General features: G+C 44.6%; 1 protein-coding gene across 2 annotated transcripts in view; it reads left to right on the top strand.

The window, feature by feature from the left end:
- LAMA3 (laminin subunit alpha 3) overlaps positions 1–19,662 on the top strand; it is a 289,773-nt gene that overhangs the window by 155,238 nt on the left and 114,873 nt on the right. For both annotated transcript variants that reach the window (XM_037806378.1, XM_037806379.1), the window contains 6 exons: positions 1,583–1,698; positions 2,808–3,019; positions 4,039–4,243; positions 15,286–15,430; positions 16,122–16,262; positions 17,590–17,751. In XM_037806378.1, the coding sequence (XP_037662306.1) occupies positions 1,583–1,698; positions 2,808–3,019; positions 4,039–4,243; positions 15,286–15,430; positions 16,122–16,262; positions 17,590–17,751 (981 nt within the window). The remainder of the gene's footprint in view (positions 1–1,582; positions 1,699–2,807; positions 3,020–4,038; positions 4,244–15,285; positions 15,431–16,121; positions 16,263–17,589; positions 17,752–19,662) is intronic.

Below are 19,662 nucleotides of genomic sequence, written 5' to 3'. Positions count from 1 at the left end.
CAACTCCACTGTGTCCATTTTCTCCTCTATGGGAGTAACACCCAATCTGTAAATTCATCTCTGACCTTTCCTGGACTCCAAGCCCTCTGTGTGACCATCTACTTCACAGCTTCTTAGCCATTCATCTCTCAAGTCCCTCGAACTTGGCCAGTTTCCTGCATAGCCCATGGCATCCCCTGCCCTAGGCATTATATTACTTGATGGAATCATGGTCCATCCTTGACCTGAGTTGCTAGTGATGTCCACCTTCTCCACCTGCTCTGCTCCTGTGGTCACCGAGTTCTTCCCTGTGGTTCCACCCTATCGTGGCTGTTGATCACCTCTTTAGTTCTAGGCCATTGCTCTGGTCAGATCATCCTTTTCATCCTTTGGGCTGGTCCAGGACCTCTTGCCATGCTCTCCCTCCCTCAGTCCTGTCCTCCCTTCAGTCCCTCCCCTGTGCTGCTGGCATCCCCTGCCTGTCTAAAGCAGATCTGATCATCCCATTGTACTTGACCACTGTCTCTGGCTCCCTGTTCCTTACAAGACACAGGACACCTGCTTAGTTCTGGCTTCAGGGCCTTCACAACCTACTCCTAATTCATTTCTCATTCACCTCTCCCGCCCTTCCCCCTCTTCCAGGCCTCCCTCTCCCCACCTCATTCTCTATCCATCCTAATCCATTCTCAAGCCCCCCATGTGCCATTTCCTCTCATGCCACTAGGCTTTCTCATAATGTCCCTTTGTCTAGAATTTCCTGTCCACTTCTTAATCAGAGAAATTCTGCTGACCCCTTAATCCAGCTCAGAATTAATTCATCTTCTCTGTAGAGCCTTACAGAGCCAGGAAATATTGCCCCAGCCTTCCAGTACTGTGCTCACAACTCCTTCTCTCTCTGAAGATATCAGGAGCCTTACTTTGTTAATTTTGTAACCCCTATGCCTAGGCCACTGCCTGACAGATAGTACTTGGTAAATGCTTATTGAATTGAACAACAGGAGAGCAGTAAACAATAGCTGTGCACTGTCGAGCAGTAGTTGATGATGCTTGAAATTTCCTACGGCATTTGTTACTGGCAAAGTTTGATTTATGCAGGTACAGAGAACCAAGCAGTACTTTTAAAGACCTGGGGCTACAATTACTCATGATAGAGTGCTAGGTGTAAAGTAAACTTCAGGGTCAAGCCATAGTGTTCAGAGTTCCCCATTGGTCCTGCCTCTTCTATTTGTTTACCTTAAAAAAATACAAAACAGCAATCCCTGGAGAGCCAGGGGCATCCCAGACATGGCTTCTTTGGGGCTCTGGGCCAAGCTAACAGGTCCCTGCTCACCCCCCAGGACCTGCAGGGCCCCTGCCTCTCCAAGCAGGAGTTCTAAGGGCTCTGTCCTGGCCCTCAGTGTTGCTTCCTCCATAGGAACATGAACTGAGCACTTAACACTGACTTAGGTTTGTCCTGATGATTCTTTTTTCATAAATTTAGTTTCATGTGGTCTTGGGTTTAACAGTAGAAAACACTGATCTTGGCAAAGAGAAAGCCTAAGGAATATCCTTACCTATGCCTTGTTATTGGAAGCCCAAAGACATTCTAATGGATTTCTTTTAGGTCCGTGTTCTAGTGGTGCCTGCAGAGAATTATGACTACCAAATACGTCACAAAAATTTGGTGGACAAGTCATTAGAGTTTATCAACAATTGTGGAGCAAACAGTTTTTATATTGAGTAAGTACCACATTGCTAAAGGCCCTGGAATGCAGGGACCACTCCCACATTTCCAGCCAGAGCTGGGCTGAAGTAAGGGCTGGCCCTTTGCTCTGCCTTCTGCCTCTTGCTACTGTTGGGGGTGGATCCCATCTGGGGAAGGAAACACTCTTCTCTGCACTGACTACCCTAGGACAGGCCTGTGGTGTGCCTGTCAGGCAAGGCCACTGTCCTTAACTTAGAGCTCGCTAGAGATCCACTCTCAAAGCTGGGCTCCACGGGCTGATTAGGAGTTTTTCTTCCTCTTTGTTGCCTTGCTAACCCAGATCCCTAAAAGATACCATCCATGGCATGCTCTACTGGAAGAGCAGCAGCCCTGACTGCCACTCCCCTTTGCCATCTTACCCAGTGGGGACTGTCACAGAGGCATGAACCTCCTGGTCCTTTCTCCTTGGGTCTGTGAATGCCAAGGACCCTCTGCAGGCCCACCTGCCTCCTTACAGGTTTCCTGGGGAACCCAGGAGCTCCACAGAACCTCCTATAGAGCAAATATTAAAGAGTAAAGCTGAAGTAAAACAGCTGTGGATCTGAATACCTGCTCAGTCATTTCATGGCTCTGCAGCCTTGGGAATGTCGCTTAACTTCCAGGAGCCTCAGTTACCTTGTCTGTAAAATGGGGGCTTAGGCCTAATTAATTGGGTTGTTGTGAGGATAAGTGAGATATAGCAAAGCTTCTAGTACTCAGAGCCTTCTGCTTAGCATTCAGTAAATATTGGCAATTCTCTTCTTCTTCATTAGTATTGTTATTGCTGTTATTATTATTACATACATAGGAATTTGTTTTTTGTAACAGCTTTATTGAGATGTAATTCGCACACCATATAATTCATACCAGAGGTGTATTTTTATGCTTCTGTTCCAGTCATCAAAATTTTCCACCCACCAGTCCTGAGATGTTCTGGAGCAGGTAGGGTTGGGGAAAAGGATGGCTGTCCCCAACTGAAAGTCCAGGGGTGGGTATTTTTCCCAGACTCCAGAGCCCAAAGCGCCAGGTGGAAAAGGGGATGCGTGGGCTTGTCAGGATGCTTTTTGAGCCTGGATGTCACCGTAAGTTGTTTTTGTCTCCACAGCCCCCAGACAGCCTCTGGATTCTGTAAGAACTCCTCTAGGTCCCTGGTGGCCATCTACCACAATGGCGCTCTGCCTTGTGGGTGCCATCCCACCGGGGCCATCGGCCATCCCTGCAGCCCGGAAGGTGGGCAGTGCCCTTGCAGGCCCAACATTGTCGGGCGGCAGTGTACCCGCTGTCGGACAGGCTTCTATGGGTTCCCGCACTGCAAACGTAAGTGCATGTCCCCAGTCTCCTAGGGTCCCTCTGCCTCCCAGGTAGAAGACTCCACCAAACAGGCTATCTGTCTAGGGCAGGGCTTCTCCAATCTTACTCCTCTAAAGGATCAGCTGGGGATCTTGTTGAAATGCAGATCCTGATTCAGAAGGCCTGGGTGGGGCCTGAGATTCTGCATCTCTAATAAACACCCAGGTGATGTCCATGTTGCTGGTCCATGGACCACATTTTGAGTAGTGGTAGCAGGTAAATATCTGTTTTCCATGCCATGCAGCCCATGCATGTGGCAGTGCAGACGAGTGTGTCACCTTAAGTGTCAGTGCCTTAGACAGCAGAAGCCCCTTCCTAGTGAGTGGAAGCCCCTTCAGTGTTTGCAGTCCAAAGAAAAGTCATTTGAGATTGAGGAGAACCAGGACACGGGCATACTACTTGCTGGATGAGAAAGGCTGGGGCCTTTAAGAACTGCTGTAGAGGTCTCTCCAGCCTCTCCTGCTGCTTGCGGGTCAGCTCCACGTCATGTGGCGGTAGCGAGGTGTGCAGTGGGGACAACCCGTATGTCCTCACGGAAGCCAGCCTTTGCTTTAATGAGGTCTAGCCATTGTATCTTGCCCTCACCCTGGGCTTGGGACCTGTGATGCATCAGGGTGACATGGAGCTGCTTCAGGGAGCCAGAGAGGAGCCACTTATGTGCTTGCTTCTTAGGTTCTCTGATGAATGGGAGGCCCCCACATTGAAATGCCACAAGATGATAGGAAGGGGGGTTCCTTCAGAGTATCTTATCTCAGAGCCAGCTGATCCTGCTGTGTCTCACTTGGCATTCAGATAATGTTCCCACCATGAGCATTTGGGTCTATTGTTCCTGACCCTGAGAAATGAGCCTTTCAGATCAACCATGGTCAATAGTGAAGGACAAGCAAGATGTTTCTCCCCGACCCTTTGGAAGCTTCTTGGGGAAGTCCTGCCAGAGTTCAGGTGGCATCTAATCTTTGTTCGATATCCCTTTATCTCCTGACCAGCATGTAACTGTGGCCAGCGCCTTTGTGAAGAAGTGACGGGGAGGTGCCTTTGTCCTCCTCGCACGGCCAGGCCTGGGTGCGAGGTGTGCGAGGAGCATTCCTTCAGCTTCCACCCTCTCGCTGGCTGTGAAGGCTGTAACTGCTCCAGGAGGGGCATCATTGGGGCTGCGACCCCGGAGTGTGACAGAGACAACGGGCAGTGCAGGTGAGCCGTCCTGTGATGGGTCAGGTAAGATGCCACCTTTCCACACATCGGTCCTCATACTTCATTTGTCCTGGTCCAAGGAGTGCATGTGTTTACCCACAGTTTTCACTTTGTGATTGGGTAGGGCAGAGCGCCTCAACCAGAATGGGTTACAGCTGTGTGGGGTGATAGTCCCCTCAGGCCTTGGGTGGCCAGGCAGAGCCTCGGTGGCCAAATCGCAGTCACCTCTGGCCACAAGCAGCCTTGTCTGTTTACTCCAGTGTGCTGTCAAAACTGGACTGTTTTTGATGTGTGCCATGATGTGGAAAAGGCGGGGAAGTACTGAATTATATTTAATGAAGTTATCTGTTTCTTCCACTGTAGCCAAGATTGAGTTTATGTTAACTTGTGGTAAGCACCTCTCCATTTTTATTTAGGTGTGGGTTCCCAACCTTCATTCCAGAGGAAGCTGGAGGTTTTGTTAAGGTCATGCTGCCACATCTCACATAGGCGAGCTGTGAGGGATGCTTAGGACTCCGCTGTGGGGCCTGGGAGGCAGGTGGTCAGATTACACACGAGAGAGCCTGACCTGAGAGTGCCCCTATGTGTACCCCAAGCCCTCCGATGCCCAGCATCTGAAAGACAGGTGGCAAACTGAGAGCAGCTCAAGCAGATGTTGCATTCCTAGGAGGTTCAGCTCAGCGGCTCAGGCTGTGCTTCCGGGGTTGTGGTGGGTCCTGGTAACAGAAGCCTAGAAGCTAGTGTCCCTTGATTCCAGGTGCTCATTCTGATCCCAGCAGGACTGGAAGGTGAGTGGCTACAGGGACTAAGAATGGGATTAGTCTCTTAGAAAAAGCTGGTAGGCATTAGATAGGGGGTTATATGGCCAGAACACTGAGCCAGAGCCCATAGAGCCCAGGCCAGTTTGGTAGTGTGCAGGAGAAAGCAAAAGGTGCTCCTCCTCCCTACCCCTACCCACCTCCAGGCATGTGGTAGTTCCAGGGCCCGTGGCTGGTGATTTGGGCATGAGCGCTGGGAGGGCAGTAGCTGCTGGTGTCAAGTTCAGTGGTCCTGGTGTTTCCTAAGGAAAGGCCTCACCACGCCTGTCATTGTTGTCTGGTGCGTAACGGCACCTTTACACTGCAGGACCTGGTAGAGCAGGTAAGTGAGAACATTAGTCATGACACAGTCCAATCTTTGAAACCACAGGTGTGTGAGTCCTCACTGAGTCAACTCAGGCCCTCACTCCCTCCCCAGCCATGAGCCTAACCTCAGGGGGACTTGCACGAAGAATTTTGAGGTGATATCTGGAGAGTTTTCATCACAATTAATTAACATATGTTAGGTTCTGTTCTCCCCAGTGCTTAAGTCATTCTCTGGGAGGAAGTCAGTCACTTAATTCATGACTGAGTGTTCTCTTGTGTCCTGAATGCACCTGTGGGCCCATGAAAATACCTAACTTATTTCCAGGAGGTTACTGATGTGTGTGGAAAATGGCACTTAGACCACAAAGCACAGACTTCTAATGGGACCTGGGAGAATGCTAAGGGACAAAAAATGTGCAGACAGAGCCCAGGAGACTGTGCTTTGTGGTCTTGGGCTAGAGAATATGGATAAGCGGGAAGTTAAAATGATGTATATGTGCCAATGATGCCAGTTAAATCAACTTTATAGAAAGGACAGAGAAAGAGAAATTGAGTGTAATCTTGTGACTTCCTTATTGATCTAGATTTGCTTCTCCAGGGGAAATTGACTCCACTTCCCCTGTTTCAACCCTTGGTCCAAAAAGCAGCTGGGCAAATGACAGAACCTTGGGGAGTTGGCCCATCACATGGCCATGTTGCTTTATTCATCTGGGCTACTTGGCCTTCCTCTTAACACCTCTACTGTCCTCTTCATTTCACTGGAGTTGCCTTTGCTTGCATTATATCTTCTTTTCCTCTTCTCTTTCATCAGCAACTATCCTTTTTCCTCTCCAAGGCTAACACCCTCACTATGCTCTTCACATCATTCTTTTAGACTTCTACCAGGCAGGACCTTCTTCCCTCAAATGGCAAATATTTCACTTATTTTCTATTACTCCCTTACCACTGACCTCTCCATTGTTGTTATCACGTAGGCACACCAATCTCTCTTTATTGAAAAACACAAATCCTGTTATTGACAGGAAGCTGATAGAGTTGGCCATAAACACTTGGCATCAGAGCTCCAGAGTATTTGTAAATAAAATGTGGGGCTCTCAATGGAAACATCCACAGGAATGAGAAGAATGGGAACATTCTCTCATTGAAGCCAGGAGAGCAACACTGCCATCTTGGTTTGAAAACGTGCAACAGCAAAAGAGGGTCAACCAAATCAGTAGCTGCTATTGAAACACTTCAACAGTTCCTCAGCCTGACATGCAAAAAACCTCAAAAGCTTCCTAGTGCACCTACCAGGGTAAATAAATCTGTAGAATGAGGACTGGCTTCAAAAGAGGAAATCCAGGGTCTTATAAAAAAGAGAAGCAAATTGATTTAGGAATAATAATTTTCATTCTAATATATTTGAAGACCAAATTAAAGGAAATAATTCAGCATCTTTGTGTTTGCATAAATCTATCAGAGGAAAGAGAAGTCTGACAAATAGTTGTGTCTTAGTTTGTCAGGGCTGCTATTGCAAATACCACACGATGGGGTTGGCTTAAACAACAGGAATTTATTGTCTCACAGTGCTAGAGGAACGAAGTTCAAAATCAAGTTCAAAGAAGTTCAAAGCCATGCTTTCTCTTGGAGGCTGTAGCATTTTGGTACTGGCTTGATTGATCTCTGTCTTCATCCTATGGCAATGTCTGTCTCCTCTGACTTCCACTTCTGGCTTCTACTTCTGTGTTCAATTTCCTTTGCTTGTATAAGGACTCCATTCATAAGGATTAAGGCCCACCCTCAGTCAATTTGGCCTCATCTAAAGAGGATCTTCTTAGATCTTCACCCACAGAGCCAGGGGTTAGGACTTGAACATGCCTTTTGTGGGGGACATGATTCAGTTTGTTGGGGAACAGTCAAAATATGCAGATTGGGAGGTCTTAGCTTTAAAATCTTTTGCTCACCCAGGGACTTTATAGCAGGAATCTAGACATTGAAAAGGCCGAAAGAACAAGACTCCATTTCCATAGCAAAATAGGCAAAACATAAACTTGGGAAAATAATGAAAAAATTAGATGGAAAAGCAGAAGAGGAAGATAAACAGGGGTACCTGGTATAGTTATTAGGAAATGGAAGTCCTGGCTGAGGTTGGAGCCCAGGATTTTGTGGTGCCCCAGATACAGCTGCTTGAAGATGCTTGGATCCCTAAGTGCTGAAAGCATTGTAGTCCTTCCATATAGACAAGTTAAATTAAAATTTACTGAATCACAAAATAAGTGCAAGGAAGTCCAACAATGTTTCAGTTTTTCCATGACTACTTCAGTTTTTCTTTTGAAAGTAAAACATTCACATGAAGAGTTTGGGGCTCGGGGTGCAGATTGGGGAACCAAGTGCTTGGGTGAGAGTGAGTGAAGTCCCCAAGAGAGATGGTGTGGACACACAGGAAGAAAGACCAGGTACAGTACTCCAGGGAATATCTGTGTTTAAATCATAGAAAGAAAAGACTCCAAAAAGGAGATGGGGAAGCAGTTATCAGGGAGGACGAGAAGCAGTAGAATTCACTCTCTGAGAGAGTTTTAAAAAAGAGTGGTTGGCCAGCAGTATAAGTTGCTTGGAAGAGAACCTTGCACACAGTTTCTCAATGCTGCTTTTGAGAAAAAGGACATGGCAAGTGCATTAAACACTGTGAAATCATAGAAGGCACCAGGAGGTGATGGATGCACTTACTGTAGTATTTTAGGTAAAAATTCTAAGGAGGTTTTTTTTTTTTTTTTTTTTTTTTTAACAAACCCTCATTAGCCAATGACAGTTTAGTAGATTGGAAAATTCCTGACTCAGGACAGACACATGGCTTACAGTTTTGCCCAAACCTGAGAGAGTATCTACAGGAATGGACACTTTTTGGCCTGTATCATACTTAAATCAAGATTTGAAATTGTTTACCTTGACTTTCCCAAAGAAAGGGTAATGGCCTAATGGGATGACATATCTACCCATGATCAAAGCAGTTTTGTCCTGAAAGAGCCCTTGGCAGATAATGTAGGGAAAACTTTCAGTTTCATACATTACTGTAAATTGCACATATTGCCCATGGTAATTCCAGTGTTTATGCTGAAAAAGCTTTTGATTGCCTGAAAGGATTATTTATTTAGGAAATGTTAGAGGAAAGAGCATTCCCCTCCTCCCACCCCAGAAAATTTCCTAATGAAATCAAGAGTGTGTTTAGAGGAACCTAAAGCTCATGTAAAAGAAATAATCAAAGACACCTGGAGTTTGCAATAAAAAGAAAAACACATCCTTTCTCAATTATGCAATAGACTGTCTTACAGTTGTACAAGTTATCACAAATTAAAAGCTTAAAAAATGGAGTTTTAAATTTTCATTAGCCTATTTATAGATGTTAAAATGTATCATACTCACTAAAAGAAAACCAAACTGTTAGAAATATTAATCTACTTACTTTAAAATGAATTAAAGAATTAATTCCAGCAACCCAAAATATGCAATCTTTGCTTAACTAAAATTGGTGTACTTTTAGAGACAACTGGGCATAAATTAGATTGGAAACTGAGTTCTAGACTCACCTTTGAGCTAGGAGACTCCGGGTAAGTCATTTTGCCTCCTGGGTCTCAGTTTCCTAATCTGTAAAATTAGGTTTGATAAAATCATCTCTGACTTCCCATCTAAATTTAAAATTCTGCTTCTATTTCTTCTTCAATTTCTGATTGTATCACAGGCACACTATTGCAAAATTATAATGATAAATACCAAAAACTCTTATTTTGGCCAACTCTATGCAGATTGAAGATGTAAAGATGCTTATATTGTTATACATTTCATTTCTTAACATAAAACAGTGATTTATTCAGATATAGCGATGCAAAAGTAAAATTTGCTTTTAATAATGGAAAATGTATACCATCAGTTATTTGAACAAACAGAAGGGCTAGAATATCCTCAAATACTATGAACCAATGACAAATAGGAGGAAGCTGGGAATCACTGCTTTTAAAAACTACTAGGATGTTGGCCACTTTCAGACTGTTTTAAGGTGGATCAAAGAAGATAGCAGTTCCATCTGGAGGGCCAGTGAAGCCACATGTACAACGTGCATTTTCCTAAGAGGACTCGGCATTAACAAAAGGAAGGCCTTTTTTGCATGGCCCCTATCCCAGTCAATCCTCACATTGTTACTGAATGTTTGTGTTAGATGGAGAAATTAAATACCGGGAAAGGTTGTAACCTTTTCTCAGGACCGAAGTGAAGTGATTCCAACTAGGCGTAAATCCACGAGCCCTAACACCTTGGAGAAGCAACTCCTTTGATGCCAGGTGGTGTGGCAGGGCCTGGACCCAGGGGTGAGCAAGGAGGCTGGGGCGCCTGCCACATAGGCGCCCTCATCCACACGCCCTCTTTCTTCCTTCATCTTCTGTAATACTAGTGGGTTTTGTTTTGTTCCTTTTCCTTCTGAGTGATCCTTCCCCAGCTGTTTCACTGGGTCAGTTTCCTCCCTCTCCCATGATCTGAGAGGAGGTGGAGTGCTGTGAGTCTGCCACTTATTATCCAGGGGACGTTAGCATGTTATGTACTTTCTCTGTGCCTTAATTCTTCTCATCTGTAGAATAGGGGAACTAGTGGCCTCTACCTCAAAAAGTTCTTTAGAAGATTAAAAAGCCCCTGCAAAAAACACTTAGAACAGTATCTGATACACATTAAGCAACCAGTAAATACTAACTATTATATTATTTGCCATGTACTTGACTGGCTGCCTTCCCCCCTCTATATTTCATTGCCTGGGGCCCCATCCATTCTCCTGGCTTCAACCACCCCCAGGCCTGGATGATCCCCAGATCCACAGAGCTCCCTGCTCCTTGTTGGCAATGTTATCTTGATCTTCTCTCACCTTTTGCAAATCAATTCAACTTGGCTTTACCTAGGTGGCCTTGGACAAATTCCTGAAGAATTTGAGCTCCTGTCCTCTCACATGTGTAATAAAAGGTTGAATTAGATGACCTTTATGGGCCTTTGCAGCTCCACAATTCTACAACTCTGATCCTATGTCTGAAACTCACATCATTGTCTCACCTCTCAAGCCATTTCCCCCCCTTGTATTTTATTTTTCCTAATGTGACAACCTTCTCCTAGTCCCCAAAGCCTAAAATCCAAGCATCATCTTAGAATGGACCCTTTCTCCCTAAGCCAACAAAGTGTCAAGTTCTGACAAGGTATATATCATCTCCCTTCCTTTCCACTGCTCTCTGCTACCTGCTGCCCCTCCGATGGAGTCCTTTACCACTTCACGTTTGGATCCTATCGATGGTCTCATTATCGACCTTCCTTTTCTTGGTTTGTTCATTCATTCAACTTTTTTGGCCCCCTCATCCAAGAGAAATATGCTAAATCTACAATTATACTAGTATTTAAAAATCTGTTTTCCCCCAATTTTTGTCACTAATATGTAGAAGTATTAGTCTATAAGACAGTGTAAAAAAGGCTTTTGTGTTTATGAGTTTATCTTCTTGGTATATGCATGTTTTTAAAACAAGATGAAATATCCCCTCCATTTCTTGTGTGTGTGTGTGTCTGTGTCTGTGTCTGTGTCTGTGTCTGTGTGTCTATGTGTGTCTATGTTGCCTTAAATTCTATTTTGTCTGATATCAATATGTTTTACCCCTCAAACCATATCTAACACCTACTCCAGTTTGGGTACTGTGCCTCATGTGGAAGGCACAAATGCCTATTAATAAGAGGTCACAGTCCTTTGGGGGAACCTCTTTAAACCAACAGTGACGATGCAGTTTGGTGGGTGTGGGGTTTTGTACTGGGTGTGGGGTTCATGCCACAGGTGTGGTACCACTTCTGTCACTTCACTTCTTTGCTCAGGAAACTTCCTCAGCTCCCCACTAACAGAATAAAGGCTACGTTTCCACGGGTGATCTAGCTCCCACCTATCCTAATTAAGCCTGTTCCTTGGCTTTCTCCTCTGGCTTGATTTTCTCACTTTGTCTAAACAGTTATTGCATGCATTCGGTTCTCTGATTATGAAATTCCCCCCAAATTAGACTTATCCTTCAAGAATTGTGTGTTAAAAGTACAAACTTGAAGAAAGCATGAAGCCTGCTCCAAGTTCTCAGAGATATGTTTGTTATCTGATGGCCAGAAGCATTTTCAGTGTTTAGCCAGCCCATCTCTTGCATGATTATGTAACTCTACATCTCTATGTCCTGTGGCCTCAGTGAAAACGTGCCAAGGTCACGACTGGCTTATTCTGCTTTGTCCCCTCCCCCCCATGTCCTCTAACACAGGGATTGTGAATGGAAGGCACTCAGTTATTACTGAATGTATAAATGAATGAATGAGGTAGAGTTGGGTTCTGGATTAAAATTGGAATTAGATGTAAGCATAATATTAAGGGATCCACGGGGTTTAATGATCAGAGGAGAGAGTTCACCCTAACACATCTGGGCCTGGTTTCCTATGAGACTTGGGGAGCACCCACATGGGCATAGACTCTTGTCCTCATGTTATCATGTAACGCTTGGCCACCTGCCCATTGCCTGGGAGGTGGCTGTGACTCCCCGGGGCTGCCATTCTGCACCTTCAGGCAGCATCTCCATGAATCTTCCTGCCTTTGCAGTAAAGCCAGTTCCTTGGGCAGCAAAGTCTCCCAGAACGAACATGCCAAGGTCAGGCTGACTTCAGCCAGGAAATTTTAAAAGATGTTCAGCCAGACTTTGAAGAGGAAGTTTCCTTTTTATTCCCTGTTGTCATGGCACCAACAACAAAACCACTTTTTTTTTTTCCCCACAGTATTCATATGCTCAGTGATCTAAACATTGTATTAATCAGTCATCCGGACATTATATTCTTCAGGTTTTGGTTAACTCTTGCCAGCCAGCCCCAACTGGGAATCGGGGTTCAGTTTGCAGGCCACTGCTCTTCTCACTCTGCTTTTTCTCTTTTATGCTCTCAATTGCCACTTACATGCTGGTGACTCATAGCTTTGTCCTGCCATCCTGACTTGGTGCCCCTCAGCCCATCTTTCCTTTCCAGCACATTGTCTCACACTGTCTGAATAAACAGTCAGACAAGTAATGATTTTGCATCTGTTCCTCGTTGGCTCAACAAGCAGCGTCCATAGCTGCCCTCCCTGAAAAACAGTCACGTTCCCTTATTTTTCAGTGAAGTGAAAATATAAAAAAATTTGCTCCCATCTTCCTGTCCTCACCATCAAGGTCCAGGCCCAGGTCTCTCACTCAGGGAGGCACTCTCAGGGGTTGCTCCCCTGCCTCACCACCAGAGGGGTCAGGCCATGAGCTGCTGGTTTGGCATGAGCATTCAAGTGATGCACCCTTGGGCCAGAAGCCCCTTGGCTGCACGCTTGCTAAAAGAAACTTCATGGACCCTGGGACCTCTGTCCCTCTGTGCACAGTGTCCTTTTCCTCACTGCCAGTGAAGATGAACAGGGTCCACCCAAGTCTAAGTCTGGTTCTCTCCAAAGTTCCCTTTCTGTTCTAAGTTTCCTCTTTTGAGTGCTTTTTATTGTTTGAAGTTGTCTGTACTCTCTTCTTTCCTGTCTCTAGACTGCCAGAGTTCCTGTACTTCACACTTTCTACTCCTCCAGAAATAAGAAAAGATCTGTGAACCAGTCTACTGTTTGTTTGTTTGTTTGTTTGACTTTTCAAAGGCATTTAGTTCAAAATTTACAAGGTGAGAGCAAGGGTTATTAACCTACCATCTAGAACTTTCTGATAGCAAATGCAAGTTGGGACAGAGGGGAAGGATAGGTTCCAAAATGGTTTTGGGGTGAGGTTGCTGGGACTTGTGACTTTCTGGATGAGGGGCTAAGAAAGAGGAGAAGGTGAGGAAGATTCCCACTTTTCCCAGAAGATGGCCCATAGTTTATCTCAGCCACCCAGAAGGGTCTGTGCCCCTCCCCACCCCGCCCGCAAAGTTTACAATCCAGCACACTAGAGCTTTCACCTCATGCAGAATTTTTCCACTTTAAGCCTACACTGCTATAGGGTTAGTTTGGAGGATGCGTTCTTCCCCATTAAGAGAATTTCTGCAGATTTCAGCCAGGGAGGAAGACGACAGGGTAGGGCTGGGAAGAACCAAAATAACATTTGGCTTTTCCAGCTCTCTCTGCTGGTAAAGCTGATTTCATCTTTTTAGGTGTGGTAGCGGGACAAGAGGACACCCATCTGCCCCCCTTGGCCAATGCAAGGATAATAGCTTGCACTTGCACAAGCACTGTATTATTTAATCCTTACAACAATTCAGTGAAGTAGGTATTATTATCTTCACATTTACAGATGGGGAAACTACATTGTAAAGAGGTGAATTTGTCCATGTTCCCACATTCAGGACATGCTGGGATTCAAACCTAGGCCATCTGGTTCCCAAGTTTATGCTCTTGATCAAGTACTGGATCCTTTATCTGGTTATAAGCAGATATTTACCAAAGGCAGACTTACTGAGATATAAAATTATATTTATCTGTTTGGGGGATGGTCACTGGAGTAAAATATTTTCATAGGCATTAAGAGATAGGTGATAACCTAAATTTGGTCACAATTTAATGATATTTTATATTATATTTCCTATATGCCATTAAAAAACACATTTCCCAAAACTTTCTTGAGACTCAATAAAGACTTCTCTCACAGATCAGTATATAGCTCCCACCCAACTCCAGCTGTGGAGCTCAGTGACTGAACTCCTGGAGGCTGGGACCCAGCTCCTCTTCCTTTCTGCCAAAGTCCCCGCTCTCCTTATGCTGCTCATCCGCACATGTGCTTTAGGTGCTGCTTACCTGCTTTCCTCTGGAGCTGGAGAACTGAGAAATCTTCTTCACCTTCTCCTCTTTCTTATCCCCTCATCCAGGAAGTCACAAGTCACCACAACCTCACTGCAAAATCATTTTGGAACCCATCTCTCCTCTGCATCCCCAACACCACTGCCCCAGTTCAAGCTCCTCATCTCTCTTCTGACTCAACAATCTGCTGCTGGAATTGATCTCCTCCAATCAGTCCTTCATGCATATCCAGCCACGTTGTTTCCCGCTTCAAAAGCTTTTCATGATGTTAATACCTGTTTTGAGAGCTTGGCATGTGCCAGGCACTAAGCCAAAAGCTTGACATGCATCTCCTCATCCACCTTTATAGCAATCCTATGAGGCAGCCTCTTTTATTTTCCCTCTCTTACAGAGGAGAAGACTAAGGCTTTGAGAAATTAAATAATTGCCAGGATAATGTATCTAATTTGTGTTGGAGCTGGGATTAGAACTCTGGCCAGTCTACCTTCAGTGTGCAAGCTCTCAACCCCTCTCGGGACAGAGTCCAGCACCTCTGTCCACATGACTGGCTCCCACCTACCTCTTCAGGCTTCTTGCTCAGCATTCCCTATTCTATTCCTGCCCCAGGAGCACGTGCTTTTGTTCCCTGCACACATTGCACGTTTACCTCACACCCCTGCCCCTGTTCTTTCTGTCTGGAATGGCTGCTCCATCGCCCAACCCCAGAACACTTGTCCTTTAAGGCTCAGCTCAGGCATCATCTCCTCCAGGGATACTCTCCCAGGCTGGAGTTTTTGGCTGTTGCAGCTCCTCTGAACCCCAGTTACACCACCTGTGTATATTGTTTGCATTTCCACCTCATGCGCCTTCAGACTCAGGGGTCATGTCCTTCATCGCATCCAGCACTATGTCTGACCCAGGGGAGCATGCCATCCTTGATGGTCGTCATCATGGTGATTTGTTTACGTACATCCCTTTTACATGCTTATTTCTACTCTGCCTTGGGCTGTAAGCACGCTGTGGGCAGACTTTGTGTTTAATTGGCTTTGTACAGTAACTGCTCTGCTGCAGTGTAAGTGGGCACTTTAGAACTGTGTTTAGAAAGGTGATGAGAGCTTCTGTTTTCTTGTGTTTTGATGAAGGTGCAAGCCCAGAATCACAGGGCGTCAGTGTGACCGGTGTGTTTCTGGCTTTTTCCACTTCCCTGAGTGTATTCCCTGCGATTGCAACAGAGATGGGACTGAGCCAGGAGTCTGTGACCCAGGGACTGGAGCTTGCCTTTGCAAGGTAAGAGGAACCATGCTCAGGCCAGGGACATCAGCTACTGGTCAGTGAAGAAGTCCTTCATGTTTAGTCACCACACAAAAATATGTGGGGAATGGAACTGACCCATCATAGATTTCCATAAAGTGATTAGCATTTTATGGTCATTGTCTCATTTGGTAGAAATAGCTAGAAGGGAAGATGCCTCTCAGACCCCTTTGAGAATTTGATGGCAGGTATGTAACCTCGCCAGAAAAGTCCACACTATCTTTTGTCTACAATTTCAAGAGGCCCTATAGGTTCCCCTGAAGCCTGTTCTTGGACTGTGGACCCCAGGTTAATAATCTCTGCACTGATGTTATAAGACAGCCACGTTATAGGACAGTTCCCAATTCCCAGCAGATGTTTGGAGGTGGTAATGAGTGAGGATGAATTGGTCTCTTCAGATTGTGAATCCTTTTTGTGCTACTTCCTTACATTCAAGATGCCAAGGGGTATCACATGACATGCAGGGAATTCTCTCTTCTCTTTAAGTGTAGTATAAAAGTTGAACAATAACCATGATACAAAGGCTTAGCAATTACTTATCTTTCAATGTGTTATTAGCATCCATGTTCTGACATCTTGCATTGGTATTTAATTTGTACAAGTAGCTAATTGCAACCAGGGAACCATTGGAAGGAATGATCTCTTATTTCAATTTTTATGTCAATAGGAAAATGTGGAAGGTACAGAATGTGATGTGTGTCGAAAAGGATCATTTTATTTGGACCCAGCCAATCCCAAGGGCTGTACCAGCTGCTTTTGTTTTGGAGTGAATAATCAGTGTCAGAGTACACATAAGCGAAGAGCTAAGGTATGCAGGGAATTATGGCCTTTTTGCTTTTATTTTCCCTGAATGAGGGAAAAATGGATTGGTGTGAAACATGAATTATGTACAAGTTTGTATATTAATTTATTTTAGCAGTAAGCATGCTGCCACTGTTCCCTCAGTTTACAGGGTTCTCTCCACGAATGTCTTCATGTCTGTTCCATCGACCCTGTCAGTTCTATGTTCAAACGACCCCCACTCAGAGGGGCCTTCCCCCACCACTTCTGATAAAGTAGCACACCCTGGTCACTCACTGGACCCTTACCCTGCTCTCTCCACAGCATTTATCACTCCCTGTCATATTACACATTTTGTTTTTACATTTATTATCTGTGTTCCTCCACCTCTAAAATGTAAGCTCCTTGATACATTCCCAGTGCCTTGAACAGGGTGTGGGACATAGTAAATGTTCAGTAAGTACTGTCACTTGAGTGGAGTTTTTTGTTTTCCTCTCATCTCTCTTTTCTTCTTCCTTTTTTGCTTGCCTTCTTATATATTTTACCACATCTTCTTTTTGGCCATTTTTTTTTCAAGATAAATAATATGTTTTTCTTTGGCTACTTTTTACACTAACTTCATGAAACTAAAATGTCCGTTGTCTCCATTATTCCATGAACCAGCAGTTTACTACTCTGAGAGCCTTGTGCTTGCTTTCTTATGAGTAGTGTCTTAAGCCCAACCAGCATTCAAAGATAGATACTTTCTGTATTTTACTCTCTGCCTCCTAAAAGGAATACAGACTGGTCATTGGAAAAAAACTGTTTGTAAATCCATTCTGTAGTTTTTCCTCCACTGCTGCAGTGGAACCAGAAAGCATTATTCCTAACCTAAGCCTTGTTGATTCCTTATTTTCCTGGCTTCTTTTGTGATCAGGGAAATATTTCATTGTGACACTACATTTAGAGAAAACATACTGGTAGCAACCACTGTAAACCACATCATCTATTCTCTGTAAGGAACTCACCATTAAAATGTGTCCTCAGTCCTAGTTGTTATTCGTACACTTGTTTGTTATCCAAATATTCATTGGGCACCTACTAAATGCTAAGAGCCAAGATGCATGCTGGGATACAATGATAAATCATGTGTGCATAGATCATCTTGCCCTCTGAGAACTCCTAGTTGAACTAAATCAGATGGGGCAGTGATGAAGCAAGGGCTTTTGCACAGAAGTCTGAGAGGAGGCCCAAGAGGAGACACATAAAGAAAACCTTTGCAAGCAAGGTGGCTGCTATAGGTCTCTTTCTACGATATGTAACATCACCAAAGAAGCCACAGCCAAATGTTTCCATGCCATGCTTTTGTGTTCCAGTTTGTGGCTATGATGGGCTGGCGCCTGGAGACGGCAGATGGAGGGGACATCCCCGTCTCCTTCAACCCAGGCAGCAACAGCGTGGTTGCAGACATCCAGGAGCTGCCCTCCACTGTCCACAGCCTGACCTGGGTTGCTCCTCCCTCCTATCTGGGGGACAAGGTAATCAAGTCCTCTCGTCCTTCTGAGACCTGTGGGCCTTCTCTATCATTGCATGATCATCATTTATGGGGTGCTTGGAAACAAGCATCAAAAAGTTCAAGTTACAAAAATTTCATAAATTAAGTTAACTAAACATTTAGAAAAGAAAGACCCTGCCTCCTGCCATAGGAGCTTAGAGACAGCTTTGTGTATGCTTCAAGCTTTAATTCACCAGCAAATGAAATCATGCCCAGTGCCTGATGTTTTTCTTGATTTTTACTTAATGCCAAAGAATTTTCCTCCAAAGAAATAACCATGTTAAGTAATATTTGTTGCAAATGGGACATGTACACTTTTAAATGCCAATGCTAAGAATTCTTTGTTTTAAAACGGAAGGAAGGCTCCTTGTCAGAAAAACAAAAGCTGAACAGTGATTCATAAGCTTATTAAAAGAAGCACAGGATCCAGCGGCAGCTCAGCTTTCCCAAGCAGAATCATTTGCATTTCCATAGACATTCCTCTGGGAGCTTATAAATTATTTGCTCTCCTGTGCTGTATAAATTAGTATTCCAGAGCCTGGCTGTCTCCACTCATTCGATGAGGACAGAAATGTTGGGCTCACTTAGGAACATCATCAGGTGACATGTCTGCTTAGCAAGGGTAGAACTTTTGATGGTGATGGGTTTCCTGGCTCAGGTGATGCCATCTTCTCACATTTAGAATGGCTGAATATTAGGGCTTTGTCAACCATAGGTACTTAATTCTGTTTTCTGGCTGAAGGACGCTGCTGTTTGACATTTGAATGGTGAAGGTTGTGCCTCTCAGATTCACTTCTCCCTCACTTAGTACCCATATTCACCTCTACATTGTGAGCCCAACTATAAGTTACCTATTATGGTGTAACAGTTACCCCCAAAGCAACAAAATTTATTATCTAGCACAGTTTCTGTGGACCAGGAATCCAGGAGCAGCCTCATTGGGTTGCTCTGGCTGAGTTCTCTCATGAGGTTGTAGTCAAGATGTCAGCCATCTGCACTCACCTGGAATTGGGGTGGGGATCTGCTTCTAAGCTCCCTCACGTGGCTCTGTTCCTTGCTGGCTGTTGGCTGGAGGCCTCAGTCCCTCATCATGTGGGATGCTCCATAGGCTGCCTGAGAGTCTTCATGACATGGCAGCCAGCTTCCCCCAAAGCAAGTGCCCAGAGAGAGACCACGCATTCCTAAAATAGAAGTTGCAATCCTTTTATAATCTAATTTTGGAAATGACATACCCTCACTTCTTCCTTTTTCTGTTCATTAGAAGTGAGTCAGTAAGTCCACCCATACTCAAAGGGAGAGTGATTAAGTTCCACCTCTTGAAGGCAAAAGTATCAAAGAATTTGTGGACATATTTTGAAAACCACTTCAGCCCATTGAGATGGCAAAACTTAATCACAATAAGTTTATTCAAGATGTTACCTTGGAATACTTCCAGACTCTAAGAGCATAGCCTTGCAAAGCTTTGTCTAGTTAGAAATACGGGGAAAATTTTCTGCAAATTGGGAGCCCAAAAATGTTCTTCTCCTTACCTGCTCCAGGATATTTGCATTTTCCAGTAAAGGTTTTTTTGTCCTGCCTGCTCTGGAGGTGACATTACCTCTGATTCCCATCCCCTTTCTTCCACCCCTTGGTCATTCCTTCCTTCTTGATTGGTCTTTGCTTTAAGGGTAGGAGGTATTAGGGCCACAGGTAAAATTGCTTTCAGAAAACTATGACTGTTCACCTCCCCATCCCCACCACCATCATGCTACTTATAAGACATTGAGAGAAGGTCTGTATACCTGATGGAGTAGTCAAACACAGTTTATGTACCCTGTTGAATTCATTATAATTTAGTGACTATTCACCGTCTACTTTCAGAGCAATTTTTCAAAAATTTATTTTTAGAGGTCCA

The sequence above is a fragment of the Choloepus didactylus genome, chromosome 16 (genome assembly GCF_015220235.1).
Source record: "Choloepus didactylus isolate mChoDid1 chromosome 16, mChoDid1.pri, whole genome shotgun sequence".
Classification (NCBI taxonomy): domain Eukaryota; kingdom Metazoa; phylum Chordata; class Mammalia; order Pilosa; family Megalonychidae; genus Choloepus; species Choloepus didactylus.
The sequence above is the reverse complement of the archived record's forward strand: the minus strand, read 5'-3'. Positions and strand labels throughout refer to the sequence as shown.